The sequence below is a fragment of the Pygocentrus nattereri genome, chromosome 17 (genome assembly GCF_015220715.1).
Source record: "Pygocentrus nattereri isolate fPygNat1 chromosome 17, fPygNat1.pri, whole genome shotgun sequence".
Classification (NCBI taxonomy): Eukaryota; Metazoa; Chordata; class Actinopteri; order Characiformes; family Serrasalmidae; genus Pygocentrus; species Pygocentrus nattereri.
In genome coordinates, this window is record NC_051227.1 from 28,132,284 (window position 1) to 28,148,547 (window position 16,264).

Genomic DNA, 16,264 nt, shown 5'->3' on the forward strand with positions numbered 1-16,264 from the left:
GTACTCAGTTCCAGGCCTGGAGGGTCCTGGGTGGCTGGTGTCAGGGTATTTTCCATGCTGAAACGCTCATATTAAACCTAGCAATGAACAAATGAGTTGAACCAAGTATGAGCAGAGAAATTACCAAACTGTGTTGGACACCAGCCCTCTAGGACCCTCTCAGGCCAGGTTCAGGACCAGTGCATTTATCACTTTATATATAATTGTATGCAAAAGTTTGTGCACCTCTTGTCAAACAACATATTTTGCTGATTTTCTAAATTATAGTAAGGGCACATGTCGTCTATAGAGAACACATATTAATGCACAATTACTGTTTATTTGGTGAACTTAATACTGGGGGAAACACAGAAATTGGCCTGTGCAAAAGTTTAAGTTTGACCTTTCACTAAGAAAAGCAACGCAACACCAGGGAGTTCAAACTTTGGCATATAACTCTATCTTCTGTCATTTTAATTAATTTGATTTTATGCTGTTACTATTTTTTTAACTTATATGTTAACTGTCATTATAACATATTTTATCATGAAGCTCATTCAGCTGTTTTGGTTGGTTGGTTAGTGTAGTGGTTAACACCTCTGCCTTCTACACCGTAAATGTTTTCACGGTCAATGTGGATTCTTCACTAAATAGCTTGAAATTTAACATCAGTCTTGTTAGTGTAGACCTAATGCCATGAGGCCAATGTAGTCTCGGAACATTTTTTAATCTGGCAACCCATAATCTCAAATATATTTGTTAAAGACAATGATAATAAGCCTATAGGAAATATCCCGCTATTGGAGGAGGACACGCAGCTTCTATTTAAACTGTAAGCTTTATTTAAAGCTGTCTCTGACTCCAGCCTTGCCTCACACTAGCAAGGAAGACGCCAACACAGTGCACCGTGCCACGTTATGTCCAGCTCCCTTGGCCATCAGCTGTAGGCTAACGCTGATGTCCATGGACACAGCAAAAACAGTACCAGAAGGCTTAATAATAAGGGTCCCTTGAAAAAATAACTACTGCCGAAAAAACTAGCTACAACGCTTACGTGAGATGGGGACTTTTATTGTGAAGGCAAGGAGGTGGATTTGTTTTTCTCGAACTTCGTAAACGCGCCAAAGCCAACGTGCCGTACGGTGTTTAGCGGTGCAGCCTGCAGTTAATAAGTGGATGAAAGTCTGCTGGTAACTGGTTTTAGAGACCGAGCTGCTCTGTGTCTGTCGCTGTTTCAGCTCTATCACTACACGCGCAGGTCGTATCGGTAGGTTAGCCACCGCTTCAGAATCTGCTCGGTAGGTTAGCTTCTACAGTAGAACAGGCCCGTCAGCTACCACTGAACACAGGTTCATTAGAAAAGAAAGCGGGCTTGGTATTTCTTGAAGTCAGTGTGTTTACTGGTGTCCGGTCTAAACTCTGTTTAATAACTTTAAAGTTAGCACTACTCCACTTCTCTCTCGTAACAGTACTTTACCATTTTATTTTCATTTGTTTATTTTTTCTTTTTTCCTCTTAATTCTTCTGTTTTAATAATGTTTCTAATTTCCATTCTTCTTTAATGTGTTAATTAAATGTATTTGTATTTTGTCATTTGTAAAGCATTTTGACTGCAGTGTTTGAAAAGTGCTATATAAGTGAATTTACCTTGTCTTCTGTAGTTGTTTACAGTGTATGGACTATTATGCTGAATCTTTCTCATCACGCTCTTAAAAATAGGTTAAATGTTCCTAAATTGCTGTTGGCTTAACTGAATGATTCTAAGGATAAAAACTTTAAAGGGGCCTAACAAATACTTTTTGTTTTTTGAGCATCACTTATAGCAGTTGTTTGGTTTTATGTACCACAAAGTTCATCTTTACATGACCATATCCCAACCTCTCTTTTTCCCTAGACCCAAACAAGCTGTGTTTGTTATTGCATCTTTAAGACAGATATATGTAAATTATCTCTGTTCTGATTGGTCATGTTGCATTGTGTCCCATTCCAAAAAAGAAATGGCCCAAGCTAAAGCACTCCTTCCAACTTCAAAATGAATGGGTGCAGCTGAACTGTGGTTATATGTAAATGTGTTTATTTTTTGTGACCTCATAAAATTTTTTAAAAAAAGCTGTTTTTGCAGCCTAGTATTAATACATGGACTGTGTGCAGAATGAATGGTATGTTTTAAAACTTAAACAACTGATCTGCTATTTCAAAAAAGAGGACAGTTCAGTTTATCTTAATATGAGTTCTTTAACTGGTTTAATAGTGTGTTCTACAGCAAGTTCGTTATAATTTACACCCAAAAAGTTCTTTAATGAATAATTTATTAAAACGTTCTTCAAGGTACTCAAAGTAGTTCTTGTATGGCGTCGCTTTAGAAAACCTCATTTTGATGAGTGTAGATTAAAATCAGTGCTTTTTGCAGGAATGCCATCCAACGTAGAGGTGAAGGCTCGTGTGTGTGATCTTGACTTTCTCGCTCAGCGTGCGAAGGAGCTCAGTGGCTCTGATGGAACAGTCATCAAGCAGCAGGACACTTTCTTCACTGTGGCCAGGGGACGCCTGAAACTGAGGGATTTCCTAGTGAGTCTTCACACTTGCATAAAATGAGTTAAGTAGATTAAACGAGGTTCTCTCTTATTTGTGTCATTATATGAATGAATGCAGACCTACATTGTAATTGTTTTTCCTTTTCAGGATGGAAGTGGACAGCTGATATTCTATGAGAGACCAGACATGGATGGACCCAAACTGTCCAACTACTCAATCACTCCCACAAATGATCCAGAAGGATTGCGAGTAAGCGCATGAAGATCAGTTTGTAATGTCATTTGACAGAAACAATTACTGTAGTATGTTATGTTCTGCTCAGTGTAATGTAAATTATTATTTCATTATAAAGATACTACTAAGATAATTACTATTATCATATAAAGATATTTATATGATTTTTAGTGATGTACTGAGTGAAATGTTCTTGGCCAGAACCGAAATTCAAGACACACTAGGCTGAAAACTGGTGATAGAAAAAAATGGATTTTTGCCTTTTTATTCATGGTTATGGGTGAAATTAAATGAGTTATTGATAAATGGTTATTATTGATTATGTCAGTCCATTCAAAAGAACAAGAGCTGATCTGACGCTGTTTTTTTTTCGTGAGTTTTTTTTATCGTTTCAAAACAGGCTACAGATGGCGTCTGCATGCTTTCCTTTGTGCTTCTGTTTGCTGTATTCTGTATATTGAACATGATATTGTGTTTTCAAGTGGAGTCAAACTTGTAAAGTTTTTGGGTGTTGTGCTTGTTACTCAGCATGAACAGTACTTAGAGATTGCTTGTCTAATGTCCCTGCTGCTAACCTGCTTAAACACAAAATAAACTGTTTTGACAGTAAAGTAAAAAAAAACTATTTTCATCACTATTAAGATTATTTAATGTGAAATCATTAGTTAAAATTTGATACCTGTTTTAAAATTTTAACTGAAATGTCAGTTAACAAACTAATTGGTTCATATTACTTTTTCAAGGACAAAGTAAAAAATGATTTGATTTCAGATTGACTTCAAAGTGTTGCCTGTGATTTGATTCATGTTTTGAAAATGGAAAAAAAAATAATAGCTGCAGTGTTTGTGAAGTAACTTTTAAAATATTTTAAGAGATTTTTAATCTATAAATACTAGACTGCTTTATTGCAGGCTTCATCAGTAACAACAGGGGCATTGACTGCTTGTTTTGGTTGGGTTGTACTGAATTGTATTCTTGCTGTTGTACTTGCTTGTCTTTATTAGGCCCTGTATTTCTGCTCTGTGTGTAGAGAGTTCTGTCAGATGCTCTTGGACAGGTGGGCCAGGTAAAGAAGGAGAGACGGCTCTATATGGTGGGGCAGACGCGAGTGCATGTGGACTGTGTGGAAGGCCTAGGAAACTTCATGGAGCTTGAGGTAAATCAGAGCCTGTCAAAAAGAAACTTCAGAGTTATATTAAAATTGCAGCTTATAACTGTGTAACTAAACCAGCAGCTTCTAGCTAGAGTTGAGATTGAAATGATTATTTTTTTATTCAGTTTAAGAATGTTAAAAATTTAACATCTTAGTATCCGACTGGATCCAACATCACAGTATTCTTCTTTGTCCCACACTTCTTCATACAGGTAGTTATGAAGGAAAACCAAAGCACAGAAGAAGGAGCCACTATTGCCAACCAACTGATGCAGGACTTGGGTGTGAAGAAAGAGCACCTGATTGAAGGCGCATATATGGATCTTCTACTTGCAAAAGGCCTGCAGAATGGTCATTAATATACTAAGTTTCAAGGGCATGAGTGTTGGTTATGTTTCAGGCTTTCATAATAATTTGTTTTTAAGACAACATGGTCCAGTGACTGTGAGATTAAATGGGGTGGTGGCAACATTACAGATACTGCAACAATAAAAATAGTGTTTTTGTACAACTTTATGTTGTGCTTTGTTTAATGGTGAGTTGTGGCCATGCTAGGCCATAAATTTCAATACTCAGTCAAAAGCATGGTAAAAAGCATTTCTATGGTAATGCTAGTTTCTATCAGGGCCACTGGCCACTTTGTTGGCGCAAAGCTTCCAGTGATTCCAAACAGACATGGATGGACCAAAAAAATTTTTCAAGGGCGACTACTCAATCACTCCTATAAATGATCCAGAAGGATGAAGTGTAAGCACATGGGGATTCATTACAGTGCTATTTGAATATATATAACTACACTTTTTACTAACCAGATAGCGGGATTATGAGGAACACTGTTAAAGCAGTTAGACAATGCAAAAAAAGATGTTGAATTGCATGTAGCTTAGACAAACTTCCACACATTGTTTGGCTTTCAGATCTGTGGGTTTCTTCTGGATTAGGAAGTTCTGACACACTTTTGACTCATCCAGTTTTATGAATGACTTCAGCATTTAAATTTTGAGCTGTGTTTTTTGCAAGTCAAAGGAAAAAGTATATAATGCAAAGGGTAAATTTAACAATTCAAAGTGATTGTCCTTTACATGGTGTGAAAACCTCATGATGAGTGGACCAACAGAAGTGTCCCAAAATTGCTTGAAATAAAATCTCTTTACATTAACTTACTTTGAAAGTAAAGAATGTTTTTGAGTTCTCATTTAAAGTTACTTTTTTGGAGATAATTGTTTTTCTTTGGACAGCAACAATGTGTTTTACCTTGTATAATAAAAAATAGAGTGTATAGCATATTTTTTCACATTTTTGACATCTGAGTTGAGCCAGTCTTTTTAATGTCTGTTGTAACGAATGGGTCAGGCTTCCATTCATAGTCATAGTCAATGACGTATATAGGGCTTCCAGAATGCCTAGAGTGATATTATTTTGTGAAATTATGTTAGTGGTTAATTTAAAAAATATATTCAGCTTCTGAAATCCTAACATGTCTCTGAATGCAATTGTTGATGTTCACTTTCAAATCACTCTTAAATAAGAAAAAGGTGACTTTCTTAACTTTGTTCCAAAGCATGGTTTTATTCCATCCACCAAAGATATTCCATCACTGTAATACATCACAGAACCATTTTAATTACTATATAAGAAAATGGTGTTAAAAGTCACATTTCCTACACCAGTTCATGCATTGATGATGGAAAACAGTAATAACTTTGATAGAACTGTAACTGTCACTGAGTGTTAAGAGTGGGCAATGTGGCAACAAATATAAAGTAAAGGATACTTATTTTTTATTTATTTTTTTAAGTTTGCTAGTTGTTACAGACAAAATGCACCAGCAAAAAGAAGTAGTGCCACAAAAAAAGAATATGCTTATACAACAACAATGTTATTTATTTAGGTTTTATGTATGTACGTATGTGTGTGTGTGTGTATATGTATGTATATATATATATATATATATATATATATATATATATATATAAATCTGGAAAAAGGTAATTAAGATGGGCTGACAACCAATCAGCTACTTGTTACTATGAAGCTTGTACATTTAATCTTGATTGTTGCTGCTTATGGACTGTCTAAAGCATGTAGTCATGTAAAGTGAATAGCACTTTAATGTGTACTGCATCATGTGGTTTTACTTGTAGTTCAATCGTAATAACACAAAACAATAAGTAATCTCTAGAGATGTAGGGCCAGTTTTGTGCTTACTCTGTTATCATTACTGACTGTGAAAATAGTGTTTGGGCGTTCCTGCTAGTTACCAGCCTCACACAGGTACATCAGTGAGCGGGTAGACCAGGAATCCACTGAAGGAGTTGTAGCCCTGCGTGTCTGTACACAGAAACCTGCCTGACACCAGCTCTACATACACCTGGTTGCCTTGTTTGAGCTGCAGTAGCACCATCTGTGTGGCGCTGTCCTCCGAGTCTTCACGGTTGTCCTCCCAGGAGGAGGCGATCACCTGGCCATCCTTCATCAGCTGCACCTTTAGGTAGAGGCGCTCACCTGCTGGCCCAACGTTGGAGTACACAGTGTAGCTGAAGGAGTAGAGGCCCGCACGAGGAGCAGTGAAAGCACCTGTGCAGGATCACAATATCAAATATCAGGTCATCTCATGCTTTGTGTGCATAAGGATGAATATCACTGGGTTGGTGGGCATGGCGTGATTGCTTTTGAGAAGTGGTTGGTGAGAGAATAGGATCATTTTTGTCTCTCAGAACTTCACTCATTACCTTTCAAGTTTTCAAACACCTACCATTTAAAGAAAGTTGGGTAAAAATTTAATTTACACAGTTTAAACTTAATTTAAACTTCTTCTATACTTCAAATGGACCAGGTCAGTTAAGAAACATTTGAACTTAGCTTTGTTAGTTTGGCAATGCAGCTACAAGGCTTATAGCCCATCAGTACAGTTTTCTATAAAATGGACATTGGTTAGGCTTCTAGATGGCTACCATTACTGTTTTTAGCTACATAATGTACTTTTATACGTTTTCTTGATAACTTATTGTGTCAGAAACCACATAAGCAAGTTTATTTGAGATTATTTAACAACTTGACAGGGTTTGAGGTGTGTAGTTTAGATGATGGTAATTGTATACAAGCTTCCTTTAGCCTAATAGCTCCAGTGCAAAACTAAAGCAGCAAACTTCTTGGCTGATCGACTACATTCAGCATAAGGAGAAATTAAGTGAATTTGACTTTTTGCCAGAAGCGTAGCTGTAGGAATTGTGAAGTTGTGAAATGAATCAATAGATTACCTGAAATAATTCTAAAATTTTAATTTTCTCATGTCTTCTTGTATTTCAAATCAGCCATTGAATATTGTCACCATCTTCAAATGGCAGCTTTACAGGAGAAGGTAGAAACATTCTTTATTCAAATGTTCATGTAAAGAGATTTTATCCCAAGCAATTTTTGAGTTTTTCTATCAGTCCATTCATGATAAGATTTTCACTTGAAGTATGAGCAGCTGCTGTGCTCAAAAGATCACAGAAAAATAAAAATAGTGAAAATGTTCCAATGATGAATACTTTCTGTGTGTGTTTCCAATTAAGCTGCAAAACTGTGGATTATGTGTATAGTATGTAGTTTGATGGTACTCTCTGCTTACCTAATGCAGCATTATACCCATAGCCTTGGTTGAGAGTAATGTTCTGGTAAGGGATGGACACATTTCTGGTGAAAGGTCCAAAACATCCAGGTGTTGAGGACAAAAAAGCAGCAAATGCTACGTTACGTCCACCTAGAGAGAGGTGAAGAAGGAAACACAAAACAGCTACTGGGTGGGGCAATCACTAGAAATGTCATGTATTGAGTTTTTATGACTCAACAAGACAAATTCTTAAGCAACTGGAAACCCTCGGGGGTGTGTGTGGGCTAGTGAGGAAGACAATGACCATTACCTGTGACCTCATCAATCTGTTCATTGAGATCAGTCAAGCCCTCCCATAAGCCCACCATTCGCATGAAGGTGGCCTCCTCCAGCTCAAACAGTGGTCTCGCCACACAGCAGCAGCCTTTCGGCTTCCTAAACTCGCAATCGCAGTCCCAGCCACCACAGGGCAGATTGCCTGTCCAGTTCACTGAGCAAAGAAAAGAAAGATAAGGATAGTGTAGAGCAGAGATCGTCACTGACATTCTTTTTGTTCAGAGTAATCTCAATACAAATTTTGAAGCCAATTCTTGTAAAAGTCTTTTTGTGTATATAAAAAGAGGAACTTTCTAATTTCTATAGTTAAAATTTGTATGTGCAGATGGCTGTGGTAATATTTGTGAAATTCTTTGCATTAATAATTTTTGTCTTAAAGCATATTTTTGTGATCAGGGCAGGTTAAAATGCTTTTCTCAATATTTGAGGCACTATTTGTATTTTATTTGTTTTTTTTTATTCAATTTGTTTTGAATGCAGCCTACTTCTTTTCTAATACAAACCAAGGAGAAGAAAAAAGAACACAATACTATTTCTAGCGCTTTTAAATTTAAAGAAAATAGATTGTATTATTTTATGCTGTAAATAATAATGTTGAAATAAAATGTCACTGTTTACATAAAAAGATGACAATATTTGAGGAAAACAAGAAAAACATTTGCTCTCAAATAAATAAACAAATAATTAGCACATTATTTTCTGCCTTCATCAAGATTATGGCCGTTTAACAGTAAACAAGAGTACATAATTACATGTACATGCACAATAACACTTAATATTATTTAACAAGCTGTTTTCCAGCACATTGACTATCTCCTTTGAAGCATCATTATCACCATCAGGTTACTTGTTTGTCATTACTGATATTCATTTAGATGATCGTACAAAAAATTCCATCCTGCTCTTAGTGTAATACATTCAGGATTTTTTTTGCTTTATCTTTAGCTAAAATACTTGCTGTCAAATGTAACTGTATGTAGCACAAAAGATGCACACTTAACATAATTGTCAAAATACTTATTTACATACTTGAAAATAAAACAATGTAGCGAGAAAATTGCGAGCCCTTGTAAATTTTGCGATGGTTGGCTTAATTTGGTTGGTTGCAAATTCCTGAAGGGAATAATATTGAGAACAATTCAGTAGCAAGAAGAACTGACTCACCTGCAGATTGGCGTAAAAGGTCCCAAGCAGTGTTTGCCTCTGTCCTTAAGCATAGACATAGTGCCCCCAGCAGGCCCACAACTGTTAATGCAGCTGTCTTCATCCTCAGGTTAAGGACAGAATCTTTCTTTCTTTAATATAAAGCCATAGAGTTAAAATATTTCCTTTTTGATTATATATTTTTATGAGAACTTAAATTTGCATTAAATATGTTAACACAAATGTTATTTTGAAAGGTGTAATTATCATAACTGTGTCTGCACAGCTGCATGCCATAAAGATAAGTCATTCTTATAAGACTACAAAGATGACATTCATCTTACTTTAGTAGTTATTTATGAGTCCTATATATTAGGCTAGTGTTAATATATCACTAAAAAGTGAAGTGTTAAATATAATTTATTCAAATGGGGCCATAATTTCCACTTGAATATAATATATATCAACACAATTACTGCCAAAACTTAGTAAACTTCATTAGTAAAGTTATTCACATGGAAATTTGAATAAAGTTATATCAAAGCATTAGTCAACATGTACAGTGTCAAATTCAAGACAACATAACTAAATGCATAAAAAAAAGAATGTAGCATTCATTATGAGTATGTGCCCAGCATTTCATTCTAAACATTCGCCTCTTGTCTGCACGTAAACTTTCAAAAGTGGTCATCCTACATTGAGTCCTGTCCTCATACTCACTGTGACTTGGAGAACTGTTGGAGCAGATGAACTGAGGGAACTGCCGTAGGTCAGTCTATGAGGTTTCATCAGACTCAGAGTGCACCCTGTTTATGCATTCGGAGGCTTTAATGGCAGAATTGTCCAGCCTTTGTGTGGGCTGGTGAGAACAGTCGAGAGGGAAAAATAGGACAGGGGAAACTTCCCGCCCATTACCGTGCCTCTCACCTGTACCAGGGAGGCCACTGGGAGGGCAAAACACTTTTGGTGTGATCGTTCTATTGATATTTTCAAATATAATATGCCTTATCAGGACACCGGTATCTTGTGTCAGATTTGGAGTGCATGCTGGGTGTGTTTTGATGCCAGCCATTGTTGTGTGGTCATTTGAGCGTTGCCTTTTATTGCTGACACATTGATTAGTTCTATCTCTTGATCAGCAGTGCCGGTGTTCTGAGGTAGGTTCAGGGTTTAGTTTTGTAGTCTGTAGTCTCAGCTAAGGGTGTGGACCATACCTGGGAATCTATTGCAGTTGTATACAGAGATCTACAGAGGATTAATCCACAAAGAGAAGCTATTTCTTATCTCTTATGACAAGGTCAGTCAAATTACAATAGGAGGGCTAGTGCAATGAACAGAGGATCAGTTATGCTAAAACCTCAGTCAGGAACAGCCGAAACAGCTCCAGAGTTGTCCTCTGAGCTTACTAACAGTGTGTGAAAGGGTAGGGTTGGGGTGTAAAGGAATACACAATTTTTGGAATTTTACATTACCTACTTTCTATTTAAAAGAAATTACAATCTTAAAAAGAAATCCCATCAATACTTATTTATGAACTCTTTCAAAATGAGTGCACATGCTCCTTAGACTGACTCTCAAGAAGAGCTCAACAAAAAGGCTGCTTTGCAAACATTGATGTTCTTGCTGAAGCATGAGTAGACTGATCAACGTGTGATGAAATTTGTTTATCTCAGCACTGCTGAGCTCTTTTAAGGAACAGTCGAATTTAACCTCTACCGTCTACCATCTACTTGGTAGTGATTAGTATGCCTAATAAATGTAAGGCACTTTACTTGGAAAAAGCCAGTAAAAGTGAAACAACTGTACCTATATTTCAGGGTGTATAGTATTCAAATAAAACAGCACACTTTATACATTTACATTGAAGAGGCTCATAAAACACATTATATTCAAGATTTTGTGTGGGTCCACTGAAGCATTTACCAAGAAGTGTCACTCTTATGCTTCTCATATACACTGCTCAAAAAAAATGAAGGGAACACTCAAATAACACATCCTAGATCTGAATGAATGTGAAATATTCTCATTGAATACTTTGTTCTGTACAAAGTTGAATGTGCTGACAACAAAATCACACAAAAATCATCAATGGAAATCAAATTTATTAACCAATGGAGGCCTGGATTTGGAGTCACACACAAAATTAAAGTGGAAAAACACATTACAGGCTGATCCAACTTTGATGTGATGTCCTTAAAACAAGTCAAAATGAGGCTCAGTAGTGTGTGTGGCCTCCACGTGCCTGTATGAGCTTCCTACAACGCCTGGGCATGCTCCTGATGAGGTGGTGGATGGTCTCCCGAGGGATTTCCTCCCAGACCTGGACTAAAGCATCCGCCAACTCCTGGATCCTGTGATGCAACGTGGCGTTGGTGGATGGAGCGAGACATGATGTCCCAGATGTGCTCAATCGGATTCAGGTCTGGGGACCGGTCCGGGTGGGCTTGTCCATAGCTTCAATGCCTTCATCTTGCAGGAACTGCTGACACACTCCAGCCACATGAGGTCTAGCATTGTCCTGCATTAGGAGGAACCCAGGGCCAACCGCACCAGCATATGGTCTCAAGGGGTCTGAGGATCTCATCTCGGTACCTAATGGCAGTCAGGCTACCAAAGAAATGCCATCCCACACCATTACTGACCCACTGCCAAACTGGTCATGCAGGATGAAGGATGTTACAGGCAGCAGATCGCTCTCCACGGCGTCTCCAGACTCTGTCACGTCTGTCACATGTGCTCAGTGTGAACCTGCTTTCATCTGTGAAGAGCACAGGGTGCCAGTGGCGAATTTGCCAATCCTGGTGTTCTCTGGCAAATGCCAAGCATCCTGCATGGTGTTGGGCTGTGAGCACAACCCCCATCTGTGGACGTCGGGCCCTCATACCATCCTCATGGAGTTGGTTTCTAACCATTTGTGCAGACACATGCACATTTGTGGCCTGCTTGAGGTCATTTTGCAGGGCTCTGGCAGTGCTCCTCCTGTTCCTCCTTGCACAAAGGCAGAGGTAGCGGTCCTGCTGCTGGGTTGTTGCCCTCCTATGGCCTCCTCTACATATCCTGGTGTACTGGCCTGTCTCCTGGTAGCGCCTCCAGGCTCTGGACACTACACTGACAGACACAACAAACCTTCTTGCCACAGCTCGCATTGATGTGCTATCCTGGATGAGCTGCACTACCTGAGCCACTTGTGTGGGTTGTAGAGTCCGTGTCATGCTACCACGAGTGTGAAAGCACCACCAACATTCAAACGTGACCAAAACATCAGCCAGAAAGCCTAGGTACTGAGAAGTGGTCTGTGGTCCCCACCTGCAGAACCACTCCTTTATTGAGTGTGTCTTGCTAATTGCCAATAATTTCCACCTGTTGTCTTTTCCATTTGCACAACAGCTGTGAAATTGATTGTCAATCAGTGTTGCTTCCTAAGTGGACAGTTTGATTTCACAGAGGTTTGATTTACTTGGAGTTATATTGTGTTGTTTAAGTGTTCCCTTTATTTTTTTCAGCAGTGTACTTTATAGAGATGTATTCTGCATGTATTCTAAATATATTCTGAATACTTAACTTTTTTATGTATTGTAATGGAATACACTACTGGATACATTTAGAACACCATATTGGGAAATCTGGTAGAGGTTTTTTATTATTTGAAAGCACTTGTAGTACAACAAAGTAACCTCCAGGTTGCTATATAACAGTGTGATACACTATACTCCCAAAACTTTGTAGATTCAGACTAGTGAATTCAGCTAGTTAAGATGCCCTCATTGCTGCTAGAGGTATTCAATTGTGCAAACGCAGCTTGTATGTTAAAGGTCCAGGTTATAATGCATACTGTACATTGGTTATTTTCATGGTAAAGTGTTGCTAACAGAATAGGATGCTCTGACGCAGCCACATATGAGCCCATCACAAGTGTGGATTTGTCGTCAGGCTTTCTGGAGCCTTTAAGACGAGTTGTAGTGGCATTTATGGTTGAGAAGTAATCATCCAGCGTCAGTACCTGACCTCACTAATGCTCTTGTGGCTGAATGCTATCAAATAAACACACAGCAATGTTCCAAAATCTAGTGTAAAGCCTTCAGAGAAGAGTAGAGGCTGTTATTGCAGCAAGCAGAGGACTATTAAAACCCTTTATTTCACAATTATAGGTTGTACTGTTGATTTTCTGAACTGTTCGTTTTTATTTATACTGTTTAAACTGTCATAAAATATATCATATTTCATTATATGACAATTATTAGATGCAGAAATATTTTTCAATAGTTTATCCAGCTTTATTTCCAATACACTTGGGTAGACACATTTGATGCTCTGTCACCAACATCACAATCTGACAATCAGACCTTTACTGATCAGGCTAATGATTAAAAAAAGGAAAAGAAACTGTTTAGTTAGAGGTCCATTTACAATGCACACTGTACATTAGGGCTATTGTGATGATCCTGGAGTTCAGTGATAACAGGAAAGCCCAAGAGATTTTGAGAATTATGTCATTGGAAAAGAATTTATAGCCCTGGTTATGAAGGGCCATGAGGACCTATAAGACAAATGACAAAGTTTAATGGAGTAGACATATGGTCACAGAACTGAGTGAAGACTTAATGCTCTCAACCTCAACTTTGAGAGAGAACTAAAGGGTTTCAGTCAGTGGCGTAGAGCAGGAAGCCACTGAAGGTGTTGTAGTGGCTGTTGTCGTCACATAGGTAGCAAGTGGCAGGAAGAATAACGTCCACCTTGTCCCCAGCCTGCATCTGTACTGCCAGGACGACGGTGGCGCTGTCCTCCTGGTCCTGCGTGTTGTACTCATTAAGTGCTGCAATTACACGGCCATTTCGGCGCATGCGGCCACAGGCAGCCAAGAGGACCCCGACGGCCCCTGCATCACTGTAGACAGTCAGTGCCAGGGCATACACCCCAGAGCGAGGGACTGTGAATACACCAGTGCTGACACTGTAGCCGTCACCCAGGTTAATAAACACACTCTGGTACTGCACCACCACGTCAGCACGGTTCGGACCCACACATCGGCGAGTATCAGTCAGAGCCACTGAGAAGGCACTGCGGCTGGCTGTGCAGAAAGAGAGGGGTGGTCAATAACGAAGAATATTGACCCACTTAAAAGAACACAGCAACATGGCTAAAAAAGAATGGAAACTTGGGGGGATTTGTTTTGTATAATGCTGAGTATAATAATGCAGAATGCCATTTGCTATTAGCTATTGTAGTGTCTGCATTATATATATATATATATATATATATATATATATATATATATATATATAATGGGGGGTTTTGGAAAGAGGTTTGCTCACATCGCATGGTGTTTAGAACACCCTGAGCTCTCTCCAGACCCCTCTGCAGCTCGGCCAGGCTCATGTTGAAGAAAGTCTCCATCCTCCACATCTGTTTCTGCATCAGGCAGCAGCCACAGGTCTGTGTGTCAGTCAGGCACTCTGCAGGTGGAAAATCATACAGTCAGTCTAAAGTCCTTCTAGATGGTACACTGCAAAGCTCATTTCTTAGGTTATCAAACTAACATTTAACTCTATTTAAGCCGACATTACTTGAGGTTGGCAAAGTGCCTTTGGATGGCTACCTTACACTGATTAGCATGCTAACCAAGGAATTCAGTTTTTTAAGAATTATCTTTCATTTCACCATTGGCAGCGTTGGGGTCACCCTGACTGGAAGTTCCAGGGCCATTCCAAGAGTATGTCAAATTTTGAGCAAGGGAGCATCCCAGCAGACACAGAAACACTATACCTGGGTTAGGAAAGAGAACAGAGTCATACATAAAAAAAATCACTCACTAGAGGTAGCAATCCACATTTATTCTTTACCAGAAATGTACTTCAAAAACATATGGCTAAATATTGTAGATGTTAAGTCATCATCACTGTAAACATATCTCTCCAAAATGGTAACTTTTCAAAAAACTTTCTTATCTTATATTAATGCAAAGATATTTCATCCAAACTAATTTTGGACAATTTCTACTGGTCCATTCACCATGCAGTTTTCAAACAGTGTAAAGGCAGCTGCTGCGTTGAAATGAGGTAGAAAAATCAAAATCAAAATAAAAAAATGGAGATGACAGCAATGCCATTCTAGTGTATTATAGCATTAGATTAAATGGTCTAAGTCGATATCTTCAACTCCCACACAGAGAAATAATCTGCTGACATCTAAAACTTTCTTTCGATCCAATGGATTTCCTGACATCATCTGACACCAAACCAGCCTATTTACCTCACCAAACTTCACAGGTCTGTTCTCAGTCTTACCTCTCATTCTGCTCTGTGTGGATGTTCTCTGATGTCTACTTTGTGGAAGATGTTTGCCCACAGGTGGAGGTGATTCAGCTATAAAGCTTTGGCTGACTCCACCTTTTGCTTCCTCAAGGTGAGAGAATGGGCAGAACCTTTGTGGCTTTGTTCCAGTGATAATAAGCAATAAGTGGGACATGTATTATGTGGAATCTCATGCACATCATGTTTCTCTCACAGTGCAGTCTTCTGAACAAGCACACTCATACAAGGGCATATCAGCATTCCACCACTTGTTTAGATGCTGACAACAAAGTGCCATTTTGAAGATGGTTAAGTACAATACTTTGCATTTTGCACTTTTAAATTTAGAGGTTTCAATATGTCTTCAATGGAGCAATGCCACAAAAAAATCCTTCTGGTTCCCCTAAACTTCTGTTCAGTGAATGCTTCTTTTTTGTAAGTGAGATGTGTGAGTGTGAAGAACCTTTTCTGAAGTTCAAAGAACTACACAATGTAAAGGTTGTCTAAGCCAACATTCAGGAACCTTTATTTTTAAGAGTGAACTGCTGCTGGCTCGGCTGACATTTCTCATCATTTTTCTTTAAATAGATTCAAGGTTTTCTCTAGCTGGGAGGATTAGTTGTACTCTTCATTTCCATCCCCCGCTTTGCCACACTATGCCTCTTATTAACTCTTTGTTTCCTTTAATTTACACATTTTTTATTAAGCCACAAATATGATGTACATATGTGGGGACACAGTTGCACAATTTACAAACAGAATTAAATACATTGCAAAGTCTTGCCATGTATTATAAATTATTTAAAATGTTTAACCCATTATAAGTAGAGCCCACCCTTTTTAGCTATTTTCCAAATGGCCATTAAACACTACTCAATACATTCATGATGCTGAGGTCTGAAGTGGACAATCCATTGTTCTGAGAATACCAGCAGCCTCTTTGTTTCATTTGAAAATTTTCCTTTTCTCAGTAAGGGCTTCACATCCTTTCAGATTCAT

At 38.4% G+C, this 16,264-nt stretch overlaps 2 protein-coding genes across 2 annotated transcripts; both read right to left on the bottom strand.

Annotated features, from left to right (window-relative positions):
- Positions 1 to 5,872: 5,872 nt before the first annotated feature.
- Positions 5,873 to 9,814, bottom strand: cbln18 (cerebellin 18). The gene is made up of 5 exons (XM_017696707.1): positions 9,696 to 9,814; positions 8,997 to 9,127; positions 7,807 to 7,986; positions 7,515 to 7,646; positions 5,873 to 6,478 (listed from the first exon to the last, which is right to left on the bottom strand). The coding sequence occupies exons 2-5, from the start codon at positions 9,097 to 9,099 to the stop codon at positions 6,168 to 6,170; spliced, it is 726 nt and encodes a 241-aa protein (XP_017552196.1). The 5' UTR covers positions 9,100 to 9,127; positions 9,696 to 9,814; the 3' UTR covers positions 5,873 to 6,167.
- A 3,322-nt stretch (positions 9,815 to 13,136) lies between these two features.
- cbln20 (cerebellin 20) lies at positions 13,137 to 15,348 on the bottom strand. The gene is made up of 4 exons (XM_017696706.2): positions 15,260 to 15,348; positions 14,634 to 14,738; positions 14,288 to 14,428; positions 13,137 to 14,043 (listed from the first exon to the last, which is right to left on the bottom strand). The coding sequence occupies exons 1-4, from the start codon at positions 15,264 to 15,266 to the stop codon at positions 13,616 to 13,618; spliced, it is 681 nt and encodes a 226-aa protein (XP_017552195.1). The 5' UTR covers positions 15,267 to 15,348; the 3' UTR covers positions 13,137 to 13,615.
- Between the last annotated feature and the right edge of the window lie 916 nt (positions 15,349 to 16,264).

What these genes read in the sequence shown, in the direction of transcription:
- cbln18 (XM_017696707.1), bottom strand. Translation starts at nt 9,099, where the DNA reads ATGAAGACAGCTGCATTAACAGTTGTGGGCCTGCTGGGGGCACTATGT. An exon ending in ACAGATTGATGAGGTCACAG is followed by an intron (nt 7,647 to 7,806) that starts GTAATGGTCATT and finishes ACCTCTCTCTAG; the next exon opens with GTGGACGTAACGTAGCATTT. An exon ending in TGGGTATAATGCTGCATTAG is followed by an intron (nt 6,479 to 7,514) that starts GTAAGCAGAGAG and finishes GATCCTGCACAG; the next exon opens with GTGCTTTCACTGCTCCTCGT.
- cbln20 (XM_017696706.2), bottom strand. An exon ending in TGACCCCAACGCTGCCAATG is followed by an intron (nt 14,429 to 14,633) that starts GTGAAATGAAAG and finishes TTCCACCTGCAG; the next exon opens with AGTGCCTGACTGACACACAG. An exon ending in TGTTCTAAACACCATGCGAT is followed by an intron (nt 14,044 to 14,287) that starts GTGAGCAAACCT and finishes CTTTCTGCACAG; the next exon opens with CCAGCCGCAGTGCCTTCTCA.